Here is a 23,335-nt window from a genome sequence, read left to right on the forward strand (position 1 = left end):
CTCTGAGACGCTCACGTGTCCTCCTACTTGTAGGGGCGACTCATGAGCGACAGAGTCCTGTTTCAAAGAACTTTCATCGTCGATATACTCGCATATCTTGACATATATCGCACGATCCTACGACCTGCTGTTTAAATCTTCTAAATAAATCTGAAATACTTTCCTGTAAAAAGAAGTAACCGTCAAAATTTTCCGGACATCGACTTTTTTATTTTATAATATGTTATATAATTTTTATTTGCATAGTAGTGGAATCTTTCAGTTGTCGCTCAACTTGAAAACATTATTAAACCTTATATATATATTTCTTTTTCATTTTTTTACTAATTACTATTTATTAATTCTTAAAATTAGAGCTTAATGCATTTTACAAAATATCAGACAATGAAAAAGTGACAAAGTAGTTACGATAATCACGGGAAATATTATTCTATACGCTTGACGGATACGCGAATGCGGGTTTAGAGTAAAGTCACTTTGTTTGCTTATACACGTTTATGCATACATAACAATCCCGTAAGGAGAAAGTGAAAAGTTAAACATCCTTCCAGGACTGAGTTGAGTCGCTTTCTATTGTTTTGCATAGCATTCATTGTCGTTGGTTTAACTAGTCATAAAATTTACATTTACATTTTTCATCGCTTGAATTACTTGAAGAATGGTGAATACTTGCAAGCTAGGGTGACTAATGTGGACTTCAAATATTAACGGGAGGCATCGACAGCGAAAGTATTTCTGGTAAGACCTTATTCAATTATTATTGTGAAATAATGCATAGTATAAATTTTTATCGATTCAGGTTACATTTTATCCTTCAAGTTTCAATTAATTTTAGTTAATTTCAGTTCTCGTAAAAATTGCTTCAAACCAATCTCGTTACTAATCATTACTACAAACAGAAGAAATCGTTGTTTACCTTTAAATAGATTCAGAAAATTAATATTACGAGATTATTTGATCGCTTAGTGGTGGATTATCGCATTAATTATGACATTCCATTGTTTTGCTTGAAAATCTAAAGTAACTTCTCATTTTTCCATTAGTGCCACGCAATAATAGAAGAATATCATAATTGACTTATCTAATATTCAGATGCATAACGTAATGATATCGTCTTAATAGCGATAAAGGAATTATGAATAATGCATGTAATATAATATTATGTGAAGAATTCACTAGTGGAACTTAAAATCTATTATCTCTTTTCGAGTATTTATCGTCTATTTTAATACGAGATATGGAATTATATTTCGTTGAAAATTACGCGAATTCCTACTTGCGACTTTTCGGCTTTGTAATCCGCTGAAAATAATCTATTAAATATATTACTGATTAATGCGTTTCATGGTTCAAAATTTCCTTTAGTTACCGAGGTTGGAGGTACTTAGAAATTTTACGAGATATAAATAACAAAATAACTGACTCGCTAAACAGTTATCGGGAAAATGAAACTCTCGCTCACTTAGCTAAACTTATTTTGCAAATTGAAATAAAGAGTTCTTCAGCATTATGCTTGCGCTTTGCGAACATATATGGACTTCCAAAATATAAGCATAGTATATTATATAAATAATTATATACATATCACTAAAATTAAATAATAAATTAATATTTAATATGTACTGCATTTGCAAATAAATCTTAAACATATATTTAATTGAAATTAAAAATCACATTTTAAAATAAATGCGATTTTAATGCGAAATATAAATATAATTTGCGATTTACGACTAAATTATATATTATTACGTAATGATTTTCTTGCTGTCTAAAATACTCCTTAAGAACTGACAATTATGCATAAGTTCCTTCCTCAGCTTAAAATAGCTTGCAGATTTGAATCGTTATTATACATTTTGCACGTATTTTTATAACTTATATTTTATTGCACGAGATTTTCTTGCACGAGATTTGTAATAATATATGTAAAATTTTACAAAAAGATTGAGGAAAAGGGAGAAAATGGCAGAAGGAGAAAAGGAAAGGGGGAGATAAAAAGAGAACAGAGACGATTACTATTGCCATTTTACTGCTGAAAGCTCTGTATTTTATGTCGCTTTATGAATCGGACTGATTATTGTCTTTAAAACAGCACAACATCTAAAGTATCTCCAAATAAAATATTACTGTTTACATTATACTTCGATACATCAATACACCGGAAAAGTTGTATTCTCCATAAAAGAAGACTGTGTGCTTTTCCGTCACTCTTAACAGATATTTTTATAAAATAAGAATATTTTCTTCTTTTTATAGGTTTATATCCTCTGAAATAAGGAAAATATTATTTTCCTATACCCAATCTTTACAACAACTATCGCTCGTTTCCTGTGAAATGTCGCTTGTTTTTTATGACCGTGAATTCAAATCCAGTCGGAAACAATACATAACGCGCGATTTTTCTTCGTCGTTCGAAGTATTAAATTTTACTCGTAATACAGTACCTTAGTTATCTTTACAGTACATAACTTCATAAATTTAAAATATCTATAAATATATTAATATTTAGAATATTTAGAGTATGTAGTACTAATCCTTTACATCTAATATTTAGGCTATGCAATACTAATTTTTTACATAATTCTACTCTTAATATAAGAGAATCCTCTTAGATTTGGATTTCACGCAACGGGCAACGATTCCTATATAAGCTGTGCAAGGATGAATACGTAACACATTGAGTTTGGCACGGATTAGGTATGCATCTACTGATAATCCAATTATGTGATCTGACATCCCGAACGTATTAGGATGTATTCGCACTGTAAACACCAGATGAGCTTGTCAGTATATTACGGGAGATGGAGAATTAATTCGTCTTCGATTCATAGAGGATACAATTATCACCATACTATTGAAGCAAAGTATAATCTAATCGGCATCCGTACTATGTGGCAACCGTGACCAAAATTCCCGATATATTATATTGACGTTCAAAAACATTTATAACCTGAATCAATGTGCAGCAGCGCTGAATTTGGCAGGGAAACGTTCATCAGGGAAACGTTAGATGTAGAGTAGCGATACGCTGTAGAATGATCAAAGATAACAAGATTTTTATTGCCTATGTGTGCTTTATCGCAGAGCTAAAGAATTTATCAAGGTGTACTTGTGTGTAGTGGGGCGAGTTTAACTACATGTTTGCGTGCAAAGAGATGTAAAGAGAGAACTCATCATTAAACATTGTAAAATATAATACGAGTTGTTTAGAAATTTAATTAGAATTTAACAACACGGCGGCTTTTATTCCTGTTTTATTTAAAAATGAGACCAATGTAATTATCTGTGTAGGGAACAACTCATTTACGTGAAATTGCGTGAAGAAATTGTTATTCACAGCGAGTCCGCGATTCTTAGGCGCAAAGGAAGATTGAAAAAAAACATGTTTCAGCTGAAATAAAACTTGAAACGAGGACGAAGGTGCAGAACTTTGGCTACGTTTGTACTATTTGTGATGGGTCTTTCGCTTCGCTTCGCGTAATCAAAAAGATTTCAATCAGCTCCTAGTATGTCCGTGTATATGGACAATACTTGTTAAACTATAGTGAATATTCGCCGAAGCGTCCGCTAACATCCACTGACCTGTTTCAATCAATGTAAACCGACTGATCCGATTGATTAGGATCCTAACTTATTAATTAACTAAACAGGAAATACGATCAGTCAGTTTAATTAAGTCACAATTCTAACAGGGAGCACTGTATTTCACGGTTAAGTTCCGTTGTAACACAACATATCAATCAATGTTATAACTTTATTGACGTTTAATTGCTACGAGTCAATTTATTTATTGTTTTTAATGACAGGTTTGGTTTCAATACATATCTGTATAAATTATTTGCATTTCTTCCACGAATGTATCTTTCGTAATGTATTTATTTACGTCGCATTTATTTATTATGCAATATAAACTCCAATCGAAATAAATAATTCTCGATAAACTAACAGAAGCAATTTCATTCTCTCGATGATTCCTCGTAGCTGAGTTTTATTACAAACCTAGTTTGGCGGAGGTTGAGGATTAACCATTATTCGAGAACATTTGTATACCTTTTGCAAGTAAAGCGGGGATATACGAATCAAAGATCACTCAAAGAATTATTCTGTATCGTATCGAAACAAAGTTCCGGATCGATAAATAACGCATGATCATTTTACTGTATGACATATCGCTCCACATATAAGTTTACAGCCTCGGGGCTTCACGTGTGCTCGCGATATTTACTCTAGACACCGAGTAATTGCTTTCTCTCCTATTCGACCTTTGTCCTTATAAACATGGTGTAAATCATGAACAGAAAGATTGAAAAGTATATTTTGTATGAGTTTCGGAATATACCCCACTCGTCTAACAGAAGAGTTAAAGAGACAGACAGAGTTCTCCTTTTGAACAAATATGTTCCTAAACTCACGTAAAATATATTTATTAATCTTTCAGTCTACCAGTGTGTACATAATGTTAAATTAACTAAGACATTTACTGACACTTACGGTAACGTTTGATACAAGATAAAAATTTTCCAATTCTTTTTCTCCATAGTGTGGGCGATTTCGTCTGCTGAAAAAATGGTTTTTCCGTAGCTCTGTGGTTACCGTCTATACACCGCAATCGATTGTCCCATTTTACCGGAAAAGCTCTAACGTGAATTTTAATTAAAACACGGTTTTTTCCAAATCAGTAATTTCACTTGGAAGATAAGAAGATAAAGAAAATCTATCAAATTATAAAGATATCTTGCAAAGAATTAAAATTAAACTTAAATTTAATCGAGAACTAAAATCAAAAATTAAATCATATACTAAATTCAGTTAAATTCAATATTAAATTAAATATTGGAAAATCGTATGTACACTTGTATAATTATTGTTAATGATAATTGACTCATTTGACTGAAATTGGTTAAGCTTCTTAAGGTTCCTGCTGCTTTGCCGCGGAACTTTTAATTGGTGACATCAGAAGCGAGAGAAAAAACGCATGCCCAAAATTTCTGCGTAATACGCTAAAGTAAAAGGATATGTCCATAAAAGTGATCCTTGAGATCGATTCAACACATTTGTCAAATATTCCGAAAACTTTCTTTTTGTCCTATTAATCAATAAATAACCATAAAATTGACATAACATGCAATCTTCTTTTTTAGTTTTTCCTTATGCTTTTGTCACATTATTTTACGATTGTTTATTGTTTGTTGTAGTAATTATTCGAGTAAAAGGAAAGAGTTCAAAATATTTTACAAATATATACAATTAATTGCAAGTATCATTTTACGGACATAACTTTTTATTTTACATACATTTACTCTTGAGCATACATTTTCTCGCTTCTGACGTCATTAATCAAAATAGTTGCTGCGAGGATATTGCAGCCTCAAGAAAAGCGTCTCTGCGGAAATATAAAATCGAGAAAAAAAAGTTAAAAATATATATTTTGCAGAAGAAATGAACTCTTTACTACAAAAGTAACAAAATTATTGTGTTAAATATATACTACATACAATAAAGTATCAATTCAAGTAATTATTATTATTTATTATTATTAATTATTATTACATTAGTAGTTGTATTTTGTTTTTGTACTCTAATATAATATTAAGCAGAGCTACGTGTTACCAACTTTCACGTTACAGTTTCTGAGACATAATTTTATAAAAAAAAATTAACTTTAGCCACTAAGGAAGAATCGTTAATCTCCGTCAAGTGCATTTCAGTATTAATAGTTTCTCTATTTACTCGCATTACATTTAGATATATTTGGCGGAAATATATTTCAATTTATGTAATAAGAGAAACTTGATATTTTAATGATGATAATAATAATAGTATTATAATGGGATTATGACAGATTTTTGGAACTGCATCCAAATGTTCGAAGCTACTCAATTTTAGTACGTGTTGATACACGGCTTGACCTCTTTTACTTCAAAGCTCAATAGGACCGTGCATATTGGCATGCTGACATGGACAGCTATCAGCTGTTTTCCGTACGCTTGATATATCAATAAATAATTGCATACGGACGGAAGACATTGATATATGACATGAATATATAAATTAACGGTGACAGTCACGATTTCTAGCAAAAAAATAAAAACAATTGCAAAAAGGAAATCCATTTCTTAAATACGCGCAATTCTATTAAATGCTTAACTGAGACAAATTTTGCCACAAATATACCTTTTTTATTTTATAAGATAGTGTTTTCTTAATATTGAAAGCATAGAAAATTTTCAAAGAATAAAGAGTTAAAAAGAATTAGAGAGAAAGATAGAAAGACACATGAAAACCCAAATGATCACACGTTTCGTCACTAAATGCATAGATAATTTAATTATATAAATAATAGATAACTTAATTATGCTGATAAACAGTCGTGCGTGTATTTATATGTCACGCATACAAATCGTAGTCCCGCGAATACAGATAACGAATCGCACACTAGCTCTTGTTTATTTAAGAGAATGTAGAGGTAATGTGTGAAATCAGTATTTCTAAATTACGCGACAAACTCTGTCTCTGGCAGCTGTATATTTTATTTCGTCGACAAATCCCAAGTTGCATTAGCCAGAATTAGTTATGCCATCAAATAATCACGTCGCGTCATGTAGCATAATTTTCCAATAATTTTTAATTGCAATTTGTAATTTGCATTTGCATTTTTAATCGAGCGTTGATTTGCGCGCTGCACTAAATGTTACACTGAATATTTCGCGAACAAATTTACATGACATTTTTTTTACACTAAACATATTTGTTGCTTATTTTCATTATTTACGGAAATGTTCCCTATAATGGAATTTCGTAGCTTGTAATTAAAATATAATTAAAATTAAAGAAATAAGATTTTTAATTATTTGCGTTAAATTTGTGAGAATTAATCCATAAGTCGTTAAGGTAAATGTATCAATGCCCGGATATGCACCAATCTCCGGACTTGTTATTATTTTTATATTTGAATATGAATATTTCAACTTTCAATGTACAATACATACATATTGGTATACATACATTTAATATTTATATTTAGTGTACGTTGAAAGATAAATATTTAAAGAAATATTCAAAATAATAAGAATATCCAGAATTAGGTACATGTCCGGGCATTGGGACATTTACCTTAATAAGGGATCGTTCTTCAAATTTTTTCCAAAAAATTTTGATACACTATTAATAATATAAACTGTTAAATTTCATTAGTTAGAACTTTTTTTTTAATCTTCTATCTTTAGATGCATTTTTTATTTAGTTATATTCTCAAAGACTTGAGACAAAGTTGTAAGCAAAAGAGTAACTTTTTACATTATGAGGTTATAGAGAAGGCTTAAAAGAAAATAGAGCGTAGTGACATTGTGTAATATGAAGTTCTGCGCCAGGAATATATCGGCAGAAAGTAACTAAGATGAAAGTGGCGGTCACATTTTCCGAAACATTTGGAGAATATAATTCGGGGATTCCGGACAATTTCACGCTCCGTCTTACGTATCGACCGTTTTGAGGTCTCGCTGCTTGAAGATCATGGCCGTACAGCCTCGACCCTGATTCTATCGCGTAAAATGCACGAACACTGAAAGAATAAAAACATTTTACTGTATCCAGCGAGTTATTACTTTAAGAACACATCGATTCGTTTTTTTTTTACTACTATTTAAGAAAACAATTACTTTCTTGAAAAATATTCCGTAATTTTGCTTCAAATAAACTATTAACTCACATACATTACAGAGATGCATATCTTTATAATATAAAATAATCTACAATAAGTAAAAAGTATTGTATAATTAAATATTAATAGTAAGCCAATACCAAAAGTTAATTTGCAGAAAATTGTTGTCTTTGAAACATCAATTACAATAATCTTCATAAAGCTTGCGCGTCGCTGAAGAGATAAAGTATTGATTTATTGAGTAATGAGCTTATCATACTGATATTAAATGATCAGAGCAAAAATGACTTATTCACGCAGGAAAAACACGTCGAATTCAAATGTAATGAACGCCTAACATTGTGTTTCTAAATACTCGAAAGAAAGGCAGGTTAATTAGCTAATGTATAGAAGGATTATCATTCATTTTTTTAGTTTGTTTACTCGTACAACTTAGGAGTTTTTTCTCTTCTCTGTAAGGAAATGTAAATGTAATATATATGGACATAAATACGTGACGAGAAGTTATGACCGGAGGTAAAGCGTAACGAGACACAAGAGAGAGCTTATTTACAGAGCCCAGCACCGTTTACTACGAGGCAAACATTGGAACGAAGATGTAGAAGCGCCGGGCAAAAGTGGACTATTAGAGGAAAAAATGGACGCCCTAAGTGCCAACGGCAACAACACTCAAGTATTCTGCGATATTCAGTACAAACATTTTGTAGCACCGCACGGAGGTATGATCCGATGAAGTCAAAGTTTATTTCCCGCATAATGATTTTCAACCATTCGTAAACTTCGGTTGTTCGGTTGAAAAAATGTTTTAAAAGATAGTGGCAGACTTTTTATTTGTCATAGCTTTACTTTATGTGAAAACCCCCAGCAGATCCATGTTTGCGATCAAGCGTGTACACAAAACGAAACATGATACATAAAAATGACGATGTATATATATATCATATTTGTAAATTTTACAGAAGACTGAATGCAGGCTTTGAATATTGTGAATATTTGTCAAAAATAAAGCTCTCGGAATATTTCGTAATATTTATTTTTCATGAAATTTCGATTTTCTATTGAAGTAAAAATAAATATATAGTAACATCGATGCGTGCACACAACACAAAGGCGATGTAGCATCCATAGTAAGCTTAGCATCAGTCATTTTGTCTCATCAATTATTCGTTATCCATTTTACAGAACTCTGGTGCAATCCGGTATGGGACTCGTTGCTCTGTTGGCCGCCGACGAAAGCCTCCACGACGGCGAAGCAGCGATGCCCTTTCGTGGATGGATTCGATACAACCAGTAAGTAATCGCGCGGTAGTTGCTCCGAGTGGCTCTTGAGTCACAATTTTCCCACTAACGTATAACCGCTGAACTAAAAGCCTTTCGAGTCAATAGCTTCCTCATGCCAATGGACAACTATCGCACTCTACTGTACACTCTACCTCCTAAAGTGCAATCAGTGTATTTTTTATTGAAATGCTGTACTTACAACTGATGATTTAGCTAAAAATAAAGCGCTGCTTTATTTTCATGATGTACGTAGCAATCAGTAGAATTTCGCTGAAAGAATCTGTTGATAGCAGCGACTGTTCCTATTATTGCTTCAGTTTTCAAACACAAACAATGTCACTGCACGCAAATCGTACGAAACGCAGAAAGTTGGTTTTGGCACAGCGTGTATATCAAATCTGTGGTGTACAGATTTTACAGTGAAATCTTTTCACTGTAGTCAAAATCAGTGAAATATAAGACGAAGCAGTGAAGTGGAAGCAGTGAAGCAGGAACATTTTTTTGCTGATTCACTTTAAGTGAATAGTCTGTCAGAGTTTCCGCATCCGTCGCGTTGTAATTTCCGTAAGCGTTTTCATTGAATTGCTCATGCTTCTCAACAATTGGAAGTGAGTTCTTATTGAATCTCATGAATAATCGCGTACTATTCTAATGACAACGTGTCAGTTGACACGTACGGTGAGACCTGCAGGCGAGTTTCCGCAAAATCATATTCTCTTGGCTAATTTCCAGAGATCCTTGGGTGACGTCAAGAACTTAAAGATTAAATGCATTTATACATTACTGTCTTCTAGTATCAAAGAGTTTCAAGAGTTTAATGGAGGTGCATTGTTTAAAAACTTTGAAGACCGTTTTACCGCAGAAAGTCATTATAAGTTCTCTGTAGTCGAGCAATACCTTTTATTTCTCACACAACCGCAATCTGCAAAAACTTCTTGCCGAACTCTCAAAATTCACGCGTTGAGCTAGGATAATTTGCATTAATGACCCTGTATTGATCGCATGAAGAGATTTTCCGAATTATAGCGTGACCGCGATCTATCTGTCGAGCGTTTGACTTAAACTTAAAATTGCTTGCGTTTAATTTTAATAAAAAAAAATATTATATTATATTATGTTTTCCGAAATAATTTTACGGCATTTTTTAGTTTTTAACTTTAAAATGTAAAATTAATGCATCATCTAAAATTAAAGAAAAATACATAACATCTATGTGAGAGACTACTTAAAAAGATATAGGTTCTTCATGTTCACAATTTAAGGATTTAAAATCTTAAACTCCTTCAGAAATCTCGATTGATCATAAAATTTCAACACACGTCTTGATACATTTAATCGATTACATCCTATAGGAAATATGAATAAAAAAATGCACGACAGAGATCGATGGAGGGACTGAATGGAGGTCGAAGATGAATTGCGACGCTATTTCCCCTTTAAGAGGAGGATCAAACGAGCTTAAAGTTTGACACTTCTGCAATTCGACTTAACTTGCAAAACTTAAATGTAATATTGAAAAGAAGTTCAATAAATTTAAATATGTGAAATTACCGTAAATATGTGAAATCTGATACATTAATATAAATCAACATATACCATAAATGATTATGAATGAAATGTATACTTCGTATTTAACTTTGCAAGTAAATTAATCTCCTGTAACATATATTATTGCTTATATATATATGTGTGTGTGTGTGTGTGTGTGTGTATATATATATATATATATATATATATATATATATATAACGTCATATATTAATGGAAACCAATATAATACTAATTAGTCTATGAAACATAAGAGGAAAAATAGTAAAAGACTTTTATTGTAATCATAGTATTATGGATCGTAAATCTTATTAATACTATTAATATTATTAATATATTATCAATACGAAATAAAATTACGATAAAAAACACTTTTTGTATTACCTGGAATCAATATTATAAGCGGCAACACAGTAACGATATGCAGATTGCATTCATCTTTAAAACATTTCAAAGCCACATTCTGTTCGAGGATCGTGCATCACAAGAACTTTTTCGAGGCCTTCGAGTGCTACATTATTCAAAAATATCGCGCAATATCGAAAAAATATTTGTATCAAAAATACTTTACCTTTTATCTATACATTACGTCAAATTTTTTATTACTTACACATAGAGAGCGAACGAGAGAGAAAGAAAGAGAGAAAGAGGGAAAGAGGCAGGAAGGAGATAAAGATAAAGATTTTTCTCTTTTTTCTGTCCTCTCATGTTATATTCATCAGAATTTTCCTAATTTATCACTAACCATCGGCTTAGTCTATTTTTACGTGAATCAAAAAGTGAAATAATTCTAATTGTATATACAAAATTAGTTTAATTATAAATAGAGAGAGATAAATAGAAAATTGGCTTTAGTGTGTTATAAGTATACATTAATATAAAGAGATTCCTGCGTGTAATGACAAACTGAGAAAAAAATTTACTAAATTTCAAAAAACGTTGTTAGACGACTATGAACACATTTGTTCAAATTAAGTAATTATTTTCTAAAATTAAAGAAAGAAATTTATATTTAAAACTTCTTTATTTAATTTTAGAAAATAATTACTCAGTTTAAACAGATATGTTCACAAATATGTTCAGTCGTATTCAAACAAACGTTTTTTGAAATTTAGTAAATTTTTTCTCAGTGCACTTTTGTATTTAATTGTTATTTAATTTCATATTCCAAAGTTATTTGATATGTCAAAGCTACGAGATAAACACAGAGTTATAATGAAATGTATTTATAATGAAATGTAATCTTTATTATATATATTTAACAATTTTATATATATTTATATATAGTATCTTATATTATTTTTTTAATACAAAATGAAATATCACGCAACGCGTGATTATTTATAATTATTATCTTCTCATCCCTTTCCTTTCTATTTTTTTCATTAATTAATTCGTTTAGAAAGATTATTATGGAAAACTAGAATACCGTAGAATTAATATTCATTCGCGGTTGGATCGCCGCAAGGTACTTGGAACGTGTTATCGACTGCTGTAAAAATAATGAGAACAGAATCAGATCTCAGCCACGTATGCATTTCTGTGCGCGAAAGACGTGCGCTTGTCACTCTTCGACCCACTTCGTTCGCACGTTGATTTTGCACTCGATAGCGCCGCGACGCTTCGATGACTTCAAATGCGTCTCAAGACCAATTCTACAAATCATCGATATTAACAGATGCTTCGGTTCTTCTCTTCTCTCATTGTTACGAAAGTGCGCTGAGTTAACACTATTAAAAACAGCTTCTTTTTGCAAATAATGCTTCTCTCTCGTTTTGCATTTTCTGTCTTTAAAAAGGCATCGAATAAGAACATATAGGCTAAGAGCACTTTGTAAAACGAGCTTAAAGGATCAAAGTTCTTGCTGTTGTGTATATGTCAAAGTATGCTGTTGTGTAAATGTAGGTCAAAGTATTTCTATTACGAAAAATGATTTGATTTTCATGAATGAAAATACTTTATTTCTTTCGCGATCGGAAGTTTTTAAAAAGCCCAACGCGAGAATTATAGGTGCAGAACTTTTTAACGTTGTTAAATGTTGTTAGTGAAATGTGCTTTAAATAAAACGGTCCAATTGTCCTCAGGACTACATAATCATATATTTTTCCTTTTTCTGTATCGCATATTCCTCTTCATTTTAAATAGCAAAGTGGTTGTGTAAGTAGCTTTAAAAATTTTTGTGAAAGCCCTGCAACCAGACGTTATTCCACGGCAAAGGAATTTTCTTTTTTTCTTACTATCGTCTGTAAATTTCGCGAGTAAAAAGTTAGAATTTAGATCACAAAGTAAAGCTCGAACATCGAGCGCAAATAAAATTCGGTTTATCGAGAGTCACTGGAATATTACTGTCACTTTACGGTATTCTTGGAAAGCGGATTCGCATAAAGCCTGTTACAACACGTTCAGCAGCAAGTATGAAAGCCGATCGCATCCCTCTCTTCAATTTTTCGTGCTTTAAGGGAAGCTTTAAAATGACAGTGAGCTCTGATTCTTCGTCGCGTTTCTCTTTATCCCACGGAATATTAATAGCTACCGATTCTTTATCTACGCCAGTGTATAGTTCGTGAATTACGGAAAATGTAATCACAACGTAATCCTTCAGTAAAAACGTATCCTTTCGATTTTTTTGTCAGAATCCGTGGAGAAGAAATGCGGTTACAATGGGCATTGGGAAACGCAGAATGGGACGAGAACGAGCGAGGACTCGCTTACTGGTTGGGCCAACTATACCACTTGTTTAACACCAGAGATGCTTTGGCTCCACTACAGAGTGTACAATAATAATCTCGAAGGCGAGGTAATTAGCAGCAAAACAATGCATCTGACAGCATCTCATCGAGGCTGCACGAATGTCTGGAACGGTTGATTTAAGCTCAATCATAGTTTTGTAATGTAGAATCGCTAGACCAGTTCTACTGTGATTTCACCGTTCGGCTCCGTCTTAGAATTAGTGGATGAAATCGAAATAGAGATACAGAAAATAAAGTGAGAATCGAGTGGCAAAATGTGGAACATCGAATAACTTAATCATGTATATCGCCAACTTTAACGTTTTCTTCCATGATACAAATCGATACAAATCGACGAGTCAGAAAGTGGCAAAATACGAATTCATATGTTTCTATCTTGAAACTTTAGGCTATGATATGCTGCATAAACGACGTGAATATAAATGACGATATTATTTATCGCATTGCGCCGGATGTAGTCGGATGTTCTTCACGTTTCTGACTGACTCAAACTCTTCAATGATTTTGCTTTTTTTCTTCTATTAAAATGTGGCATGTGGCAATAAAAATTGCAAACTGTCGCTGTAAAATGTTTCAAAATTCCCGTCTTTTCCTATACATCATTCAATTGAATTTTGCTAAATGTATTTTCGTGGAAACTGTTTTTTTTATATTTTACCTTTCTTCTGTCTCTCTTTCTTGGAAATATGTAAGAGATTTGATAATTTGATGCATCTCTAAAGCAAATGGAAAGATAATAACTGAATCTCTGCCAATAACTTCATTCTGTGTCCTACGCGGAAAATCTCCGCAATTTTTCGCGTGATGAAAGTATATTGATTAAATGCAATCTTCTTTTTTTCGTTACATCGATGCTCGGGAAAAGCATCATCTCTTTCGCTCTTTTCGTCTCTTTTCCCAGATGAAAATGGAAATTGCCGAGAGAACCCGCATTCTCGAATTTGTCGGCCTCAGCATCTCCTTGGTGGCACTGGTCGCTTCCTTGGTGATTTTCTGTCGATTTAGGTGAGCCCGTAATGTAACTAAAATGTAAAAAAATACAATTTATATGATACATTATAAGAATCCCACTTGGGACGCTATTAACTTGATAAAATGTAAATGTGAACAGCCTAAAAAATGCATATATGTATTGTACAATTGGTTCAATATCATTTGCCTAAATTCGCGCCCGAAACGATAATTGAATTAAAAGGCCGTAGCCGAAAATTTGAACGATTGCACTAATTAAATTCCACAGGTCGTTGCGGAACACGAGAACCAGGATTCACAAGAATCTCTTCGTCGCCATGGTCATCCAAGTGTTAATTAGGTTGACATTATATATAGACTTTGCGATTTTTCGGAGGAAGACGTACAGCGTGCGGGGAATAGGAAATACCGTAAGACATAGTCGAATTACTTATAATAAATGAAAGAGCAATGAAAAAATGAAAGAAATGAAAGATTAATGTAAATTATTGTAATTACTTTATTAATCTTCTATGCAAAGAAAAATTAACGCCACCGTATATTTTCATATGATGTGATCTATTCTTTATCGTATTATTCCTTCAAAGTTGGATTCTGCTATCGATCAAGAGAGAATCAATTATATCATAATTAATAACTCTTATCCTAAAATATACTTATTTTCTGAAAATATCCTTCACATTGAGCCAGAAATTTGCTATTTAAGATTATTTATATTTTGGTAATTTGATTAAATTTGAGCCTTCTTCCATCTGTGATAAGAATTATAGAAATGACATCGATCCCGCGTTTTTGTTAATAAATCGTACTCTTACGGCGTTTATCCACGCGTAAATACAAGTTTGATTCTTATTGACTTCTCATTCACACGTTTGATAAATGACAAGATTATTTTCATGCAAAACGCGACCTCGTAATCTCAAATCCGTTCGAATTCGCGCACGAAACAACGAATCCCAGTTATCCTTTCTCTACGAACATCAAAATAGTGTAAAATTACATTTCAGTGAAAATGAAGCCTTTTTACTAAGTTTCGAGATGCGGTACCTCTCGAAACTTTTACCGGGTCAATTAGTGACTAGGTCGTTGGTTGAGCTCAGATGGACACATTTCCGTCGAGCACTCGGCACGTCACTTCTGTTCGCACACGAAGCAAACAAATTTTACACGGTCCATACCCACACGAGTTTTCGGTAAAAAGCGCTTGATATCTTTCCCCAGATAGCACAGAGAATTCAATAAGAATTCAAAAAGAATTCAAGTCATCAATTCTGAGTTCATTTTCAGATGTAAAAAGAATTCTTCAGAGTTCAATGAAAAGAATTCTTTTTGTATCTAAAAATGAACTCAGAATTGGTGACATACGACTGAATTCTTTTAGAATTCTCTGTGCTATCTGGGTTCTCCTTGTATTTATTTCCAGCCGGTGTTGTGTGAAGCGAGTTATGTGTTGCTGGAATACGTCAAGACTGCGATGTTCATGTGGATGTTCATTGAGGGCTTATTTCTGCACAACATAGTAACTGGTACGTAAGCAAATGCAATGACATTGTGCATGCTTTATGTATGTGTATGTGTGTGTTATGTATGATTAAAACAAACGCTCGTAGAATAAATAACAAAACGAAAAGAAAGGACGACATTGCATTGCAGTATACCAGTGAACTGCTCAGCTTGAAATTGTTTATATCGAATTTTTCGGCTCAGTGTCGCCTCTGAGTTTTGAAGAGTAACTTTTGTTTGTCAGATGTCCAAATTTGTCAAAAAACTAGCAAGAGCGAAACAGATCACGATTGCGTATCAAATTACATCGCGGTAAATACGATAGACGTTCGATTTGTTAAAAAATATTTCAGTAGTTGAGAGAAATGTAAGGCCGACAAGAGTCACCCGTGCACTGGATATTAGTGCGAATTATTATTAAATTATGGGAGTAATATAGTTTAACACAGGCACGTGCATTTACACTGCAAAACACTATTACCTTAGTGTGTTTACGCAATATTATCCTGCGTTTACAAACAATATTAGTCTTGCATTATTTCATCATTCGCACAAATATTCTAACTATATACTTTCACATATATATAGTATATAGTTCACATTTTGGTAATTCGATTAAACTTGAGCCTCCTTCCACCTGTCAATTATAGAAATAATATCAATCCCGCGTTTTTGTTAATACATCGTGCTTACGGCTTTATTGCAACTTAAATACGCGTTTGATTCTTATTGATCTCTCTATCACACGTTTGATAAATGCAAATTATTACTATTGAATTATTATTACTGTTGAAGTAAATCGATACATTTTAAAGAACTAATCGATGTAAAAGCCGTACTTAATTAATTGACAGCAACAACGACATAATTCATTATCGCGTTTAAATACTTGCAATATTACAGTGACGGTCTTCCAAGAGACGTCTTATTACCGAATGTACCGTTTCATCGGATGGGGATACCCAGTGCTCATAACTTTGGTTTGGGCCATCGTTATGGCGTTTTACTATCATCCGAAATCGAAGTACGTTGATTACTTTATCGCAAGCGCTGAATATAATTTTCTTTATTCACGAAGATATTAGCGAAATACCTTTTCAATCACATTTTCTTAATTAAACTATCGATTGCAATTCTGATTAAAATTCTATTAAAACCCATGTTGAATCAACTGAAGTTCCATTATCCATTTAGCGTCTCGAAATTATCTCGCGGCAAATCTTTTATTTTTATTTGCTGACCACTCGAAAGCTAAAAGTAATTTGATATTTTATTGACAACATTGCTTCTGTTTTAATCGAGAGAGAAGCATCTGTTATTGAAGTGTTATTTGGTATTAGAAGAGACAAATTCTTGGGTAGGAGAGACAAATTAATTTCTTTTGCAGAAAGAACTATTAAAACATGTCAAAACATTAGGTTTCTCAGATGCTGGTCGGGGTACAATTTGTCCTCCTATTTTTGGATCCTTGAGGGACCTAGATTTGCGGTGATATTGGTGAGCATATTTGTTCTAGCAAAATCTTATCATTAATTTACAAGAAAAATAATGGATTTAATTATATTAAATTTTATTATCTTTCTTTCTCTCTCTTTTCCTCTCTCTCTCTCTTCTCTTTCTCTCTCTCTCTCTCTCTCTCTCTCTCTTTCTTCGTTATATTAAATTTTCATTCACTATTTCATTTTATTTATTATATTAAGAAAATTTTATAATTTGATATATAGTATTGATTTTGAGAAAGAAACAGCGATTTCATATTAAATATTATATATAATACCGTACAATACAGATTTCCTCCAATGAGAAATTCAAAGAAATAGATTTGATAATAAATATAAAAGAAACATACTCGTGTTTTACAAAATCAAGTCGTTAACGTTTTTTATGCAACTATTTATTGTATTTGTCTCATATCGACTTTTAAAACTGTTCTAAATTATATGTTAACTTTTTTATCTAAATAATTGATGTTTTTCCATGTAAAATTGTTCACTGAATGCGAATATGATAATAGTAAATTGATAAAAATAATTTAAAACCGTAAAATATTTAATTTGTAAAAAACTGATTTGAATTTTTTAAATATTTTCATTTATTTTCAATCTTTTTCACAGATTTTGTTAAGAATTTTGGTCGTTTGGTTTGCCGTTTGTATGATTTCGATTTCGTATCACGAACAATAGACCAGTAATATTAGTGTGTCACCACGCTCGGTAGCCAAACAACAAGTATCTATAGTAACTAATACTTTTTTAGATACCTGTTTTTTTTTTGTTATACTTCTGGTTTGTTATAATTCAGAAACATATTGATTCTTTAAGACTCGAACACAAGATAAAGACTTAAGGTATAATAGTTATAAGGTATATGTAATTGTCTTAAAGTAACAAGTTGGCTATTATAAAATGGTTCTAACAAACGAAAACGATTTGATCTGGTAAAACGCGAAGAAACGGTTATGTTTGTTTTACATTTCTTTTCAGAATCTCTTTGAATTTTTCATGGGAGGAAAAAAATTCGATTTTTTGTCTGTATAATTTCATGTACTACGTTAATGAAAATACACGCAAGAGAACACACTACAGATTCTGAAATAATTACGATTGTTTTTACAAAGCTTAATATCGACGTATTTAATAATTTTTTTAAAGATGTAGCATGTTAACATTTATCATTAAAAAAACAGATCTCGAGTAATTAAATCTCGAAATAAAATTAATTTATTAATTAATTTAATTTAACTTAAAATTAATTTAATTTAATTCTTAAAGCGTAAATGAACGCTCGACTGGTTCGATCTATTAAACAATTATTAATTTAATTATATTTTCATTGCTTTCAGCTCAATTTCTTGTTCCTGCTGAACATTATAAGGGTGCTCGTAGTGAAGCTGCGACAAAGTCACACGAGTGAAATTGAACAGGTTTTGTAAGTACACAAATAACTATCAAAGGAGTCAAAGAGTCGAAGAGTAAAGTAGAAATTCTAAACTATATTTGAATCTTGAAATTCTTGGATCCTTGTAAAATTAATCGGCTTGCGGTTAATTGATTTCGTAGATTACAGTCTGCAACAAGTAACGACTCTCATATAGCACAAATGTACAAATATATCCCAGAGACGTCCCAGAGATATCATATTGTCTCTATGACGTCTCTGGGATGTATTTCGGACTTTTGTGCTGTATGTGGCATAACGCCCGATTAGATTTGTGAATCTCTCACGCGGATAATTTCTTTACTTGTTTAATGCTCTCAGACTTCTCTCTAAAAAAATTTTTATTCTCACCCGAATCGAGATGCGTTCATGTTTTGTTAAAATTCGATCAGTGGGGATTCGCATATGTGTACGATACACGTATATGTTTCCCTTTGACAGCGGAAGTATTAAAGAACGATCCTTTCGCTGTTCATAGTAAGGCCGTGAGAGCAGCCGTGGTACTTTTACCTTTGTTAGGCATCACCAATGTACTCTTCATGATCGAAGTCCCCTTGGACAACGTGAAAAAATTCGCCCTATGGTCCTACTCCACGCACTTCCTACGGTCGTTTCAGGGTCTTTTCATCGCGATCCTTTACTGTTTCCTTAATGGCGAGGTAAGAAGATGGACATACATTGTTCTCAAAAATCAAAATTTTAAATTCGAAAAATAGGATTCCCGGAAAGTCATAGTACTGAAATCCGAATATTAGGACAATGAGCTACATTACGACACTGCAAATCCAAATGTGTTATTTTTAAACGCACTTGTAACTTGGTTGAATCTCTTGCGTATTTAAATCATACATTTACGTCTTTAATACATTTAAGACGTGTAAATTATAATTTAATATGTTTGAACGTGTCAAATGACGTGACTTAAAACTATAAGAAACGTATAAAAAAAAATTGAACTAAAATAACACATTTAAATTTGCAGTATAGTTGCAGCATGGTCGCGAACAAAAAAGTTATCTGCAATGTTTGGAGTTTGCAAACTTTCCGATTTGTCTAGAGAATTCGTTTTTTGATGTGAGAATTCGCTTTTCAACGAGATAATTCGTTTTCCAACGGGAGAATTCCGTTAGGAATTCCAATAGGAGAATGTTCCCATAAGTTCACAAATTTATTCCCTAAATTACGGACAATGTCTACGACCGTGCGTTTATGTTAAAGTATGTTAATATTATGTTATGTTAAATATATGTATATTACATTAGGTTAATGTTATGTTAAACTAGGATAAACGTGCAGCTATAGGTATATCACATACAGCTACAAGATATATCTTCTCGTAGGTGAGGTTCGCTTTGGACAAAACTATCACCGTTTATCTCTCGCTGAGAGCCGCCGATCTGCAGACTAGGAGACAATCCACCCTCAGCGGCTATCAGTCTCATCGAATAACTTCGGGTGAGTATGAAGCTCAACGTACGGCAAAATTATCTCCAGTGAGAATATTTTGATATCAGTGCATATCTTGACAGCAGATATATCGCCCACGGCTAATAACTTGCTGTCCATGAACATCGCGCCGAGTTCAAATGCTTAGTTCAAACTTAATTTTCTATGTATTTTTACAGAAGAAATATTTAATATTTAATATTTAATATCTCATATTTAATATTTAATATTTAATATTTAATATTTAATATTTAATATTTAATATTTCATAGTAAGTATTTGCTCATGTTGCGGGCTTTATGCGTTACTTGTTAAAGCGTATCATATTTTGCGGATGTGTGGCAACGATAGTAAATGACGTAAATTGACTTGTATAATTTCGAATAACTCTGACAGTCAGGAGTTAAAATAGGGGCTATGAAAGTTCAACACAGGTATATTAGTGCAGTTAAACTACATATAATTAGTGTATGTTAATATATAATTAGTGTATGTTCTCTGCAAGAGGAAAATTATATTTATTAAGAAATCTCGCGGAGGACATACACTAATTATATATTAGTTTAACTGTACTAATACACCTGTGCTGAACTCTCATAGGTTCTATTTTAACTTCTGATTTGTTTCAAAAGAGTTCTTTTGGTTTCTTTTTTATTTGTTAAACTCTGACAGTATTATTAATGAAGATTAGAAGTGTTATTGTAATACATCTTCCAGACGTACTCTTTCTAAAAATCTCATTCAAAATGCTTAACAAGAGATGTTCAAGGATGACTGAATATTTTTATGCTTGTAATTCATAATGTATTTTTTTATATGCTTAAAAATTAATTTCTCCTATTAATTTTATATGACAAGTTTGTAAATGATAAGAAGAAAGACGAAGGAGAATGCAAGTAAGTACGTCATGAGACGTGAGAAATAACAATAGGAGGTTAATTAACGGCGTACTAATTGAATGCTGGTTATACGAATACTTATCATTCGTATTATTGCACGGAAAGAATAACTCCGTTACTGTAACTGAATTTCTCTAGGGATTGGATGAAAAAGTGTTACTTGAAGAAGTTTCTTATAAGAAGTTTCTATTCAGCCAATTGCTTTCAATTATCTCAACCGAGTCTTAATGCAGCTGAATATTCAGTCGAATGTTTTCGATCACTATAACAGAGATATTATTTCAATTTTTTGCCTGGTTCCCATTCTCCAATTACCCGCACTGAAATTTCTTTTTCGTGCAGCATAACGCAAACCAACGTTCCTTGAACATTCGCGATCGATCAACATCATTAACTTACTAATGAACGTAATGCATCTCTCTGTCTTTCCGCGCACCTGATACCATACGATATGATATGCGGCATGAATTTCAATATTAATTAATAACTGATTGCAAAGCAAATCAATACGCTCACCCTGTGATCCTCGTCACTGCGTAATCGCATGAAAATTTTCCATTCACGGCCAAAAACTCTCTTTGGAAATAAAGAGCGCTTCTCGCCCGAGGTATCTTTTTTTTAATATCAGCGGGAATTTAACGAGTCAATAAAGAAGATAACAATATATGAGCGTCACAATAGTGTCATGATAAATTGAATTCCTTCCCTTTCCCGGGTATCGCCACATAGAAGGCAATATTCATGCGCGCCCTAATCGGAAATTCCTTTAGAATAGCTTTCCATGTCGATGTTTGCTTTGATCAAGAGCTATCAGGCGGCTACAGGGGTTGTGACTGATAGTTCATGAAACATGTATATGCATAGTGATCGAGATGGAGAAGGAGGAGACGAGATCCATGGGATTGGTCAGGCTATGCTGCCGCAGCGGGAATACTCCGCCACCGGATCAACGTATAGAGTGAGTAATGATCGAGGAAAAGTCGCTTGCTGGTGCTGTTTCGCAACTTAGGTCGTTATCAGGATCGTCGATCGATCCGTCTCATAAAAGTATCATTTAGGGATAAAACACGCATTCCACATATATATGTGACACGTCGATCAGTCGTTAGTTTTCTCTTTCTCTTTTTCTCCTCCTTGTCTCTTTCTCTCGAGAAAACGCGCTACATTGTTCTTAATCATTATTTCATTTATTTCAATCATAATCATTCATTTCTCATTCACAATCACACATTTTGATAATTTCATTTATTTTTTTATTTCCTGGTGTCATTATTTTTTCTTTTGTTTAATTTCATTAGTTTCCACAAATCGATGATAATTCTAATATAAAAATTGAAATGTCTTGTTTGGGTATTAATGTGTTGTTTCCTAATTATATATTTTCCAATTAAATTTTATATTTTTCACTTACACATCTTATACTTAATATTACTTACACATCATATTCCACAATTTTTCTAAATAATTATTACACTTGTTATATTGTAAAACAATAGGATTGTCTGTCTTTGACGAAGAATGAGGAAATTTATAATACACGCAATGATTAAATAATCCTTAAAAAGTTAAATAATAAGATCAACAGTAGCAAAGATAATGATAATATCACAATAACTAATATTTTATTTTAAAAAACAACGTGAATAAGTTTGGGTAAAATATGTAGAAATTAGATTGGTGCAAGTCACATTATTACACTTCAACAATATATTTATTATATTTGGATAAAAGTTTGTGTTTGTAATATTTTGGCGCGCATTTTGTGTGTAATTATATTTTCTAAATTGACCTACTCGCAAAAATACAATTTTATATCATTCTACGTTGTGTTGCAGAATAGAAGGACAGAGAGATGGGAAGATTGAATGCGCATTTCCTCGAGGTATTTAACTGTACTTGGCTAATATCGCACCTTTTTCCCTTTATAAGTTTTACCTTTACGTCACCTTTATAACGTTATTATCTCATGATTCCATTACCTGTTAACCTTTATAAAATGAATATTTTCAGTAAATGCGTGATATAGTTGATGCGATTCAGATCGAAAAAATTATCACAATCTGTATTTAACAACTTTAATTTCGTTCGTTTATTTTCGCAAAAAAGTTCATTTCTATAAAACCTCACTAATTTTTACGCCTATCATATAAAGCTATGTTTTATTTATTACTGCTTATAAATTAAAATTTTCCTTCATTATAATGCATACGTACTGCTTGTAAATTAAAATTGTTCCTCATTATAATGCGTGACAAAAAATGAGCTTTTTTTTTATGTTTCCAAACGTTGTTTCTATCATAAAGAAGACATTTAATGAATAATTGGAGAATAAATTCTTT

At 32.3% G+C, this 23,335-nt stretch overlaps 1 protein-coding gene across 4 annotated transcripts in view; it reads left to right on the forward strand.

The window, feature by feature from the left end:
• The window catches only part of LOC116846594 (PDF receptor), a 25,247-nt gene continuing 1,912 nt past the window's right edge, over positions 1-23,335 (forward strand). Inside the window, exons 1-16 of one of the 4 annotated variants that reach the window (XM_032820639.1) lie at positions 1-175; positions 552-557; positions 681-738; positions 8,216-8,379; positions 8,843-8,950; positions 13,123-13,286; positions 14,141-14,244; positions 14,480-14,621; positions 15,635-15,737; positions 16,618-16,738; positions 17,133-17,211; positions 18,557-18,642; positions 19,130-19,310; positions 19,992-20,106; positions 21,861-21,954; positions 22,832-22,878. In XM_032820639.1, coding sequence (XP_032676530.1) covers positions 8,298-8,379; positions 8,843-8,950; positions 13,123-13,286; positions 14,141-14,244; positions 14,480-14,621; positions 15,635-15,737; positions 16,618-16,738; positions 17,133-17,211; positions 18,557-18,642; positions 19,130-19,310; positions 19,992-20,106; positions 21,861-21,954; positions 22,832-22,878 — 1,426 coding nt within the window. In that variant the 5' untranslated portion in view covers positions 1-175; positions 552-557; positions 681-738; positions 8,216-8,297. Of the gene's footprint in view, positions 739-8,215; positions 8,380-8,842; positions 8,951-13,122; positions 13,287-14,140; positions 14,245-14,479; positions 14,622-15,634; positions 15,738-16,617; positions 16,739-17,132; positions 17,212-18,556; positions 18,643-19,129; positions 19,311-19,991; positions 20,107-21,860; positions 21,955-22,831; positions 22,879-23,335 lie in introns of all 4 variants that reach the window. The other 3 variants (XM_032820638.1, XM_032820640.1, XM_032820641.1) reach the window with 3 other exon arrangements.

Source organism: Odontomachus brunneus, unplaced genomic scaffold, assembly GCF_010583005.1.
Source record: "Odontomachus brunneus isolate Ranch 3 - 2012 unplaced genomic scaffold, Obru_v1 Obru_scaffold_066, whole genome shotgun sequence".
NCBI classification, from domain to species: domain Eukaryota; kingdom Metazoa; phylum Arthropoda; class Insecta; order Hymenoptera; family Formicidae; genus Odontomachus; species Odontomachus brunneus.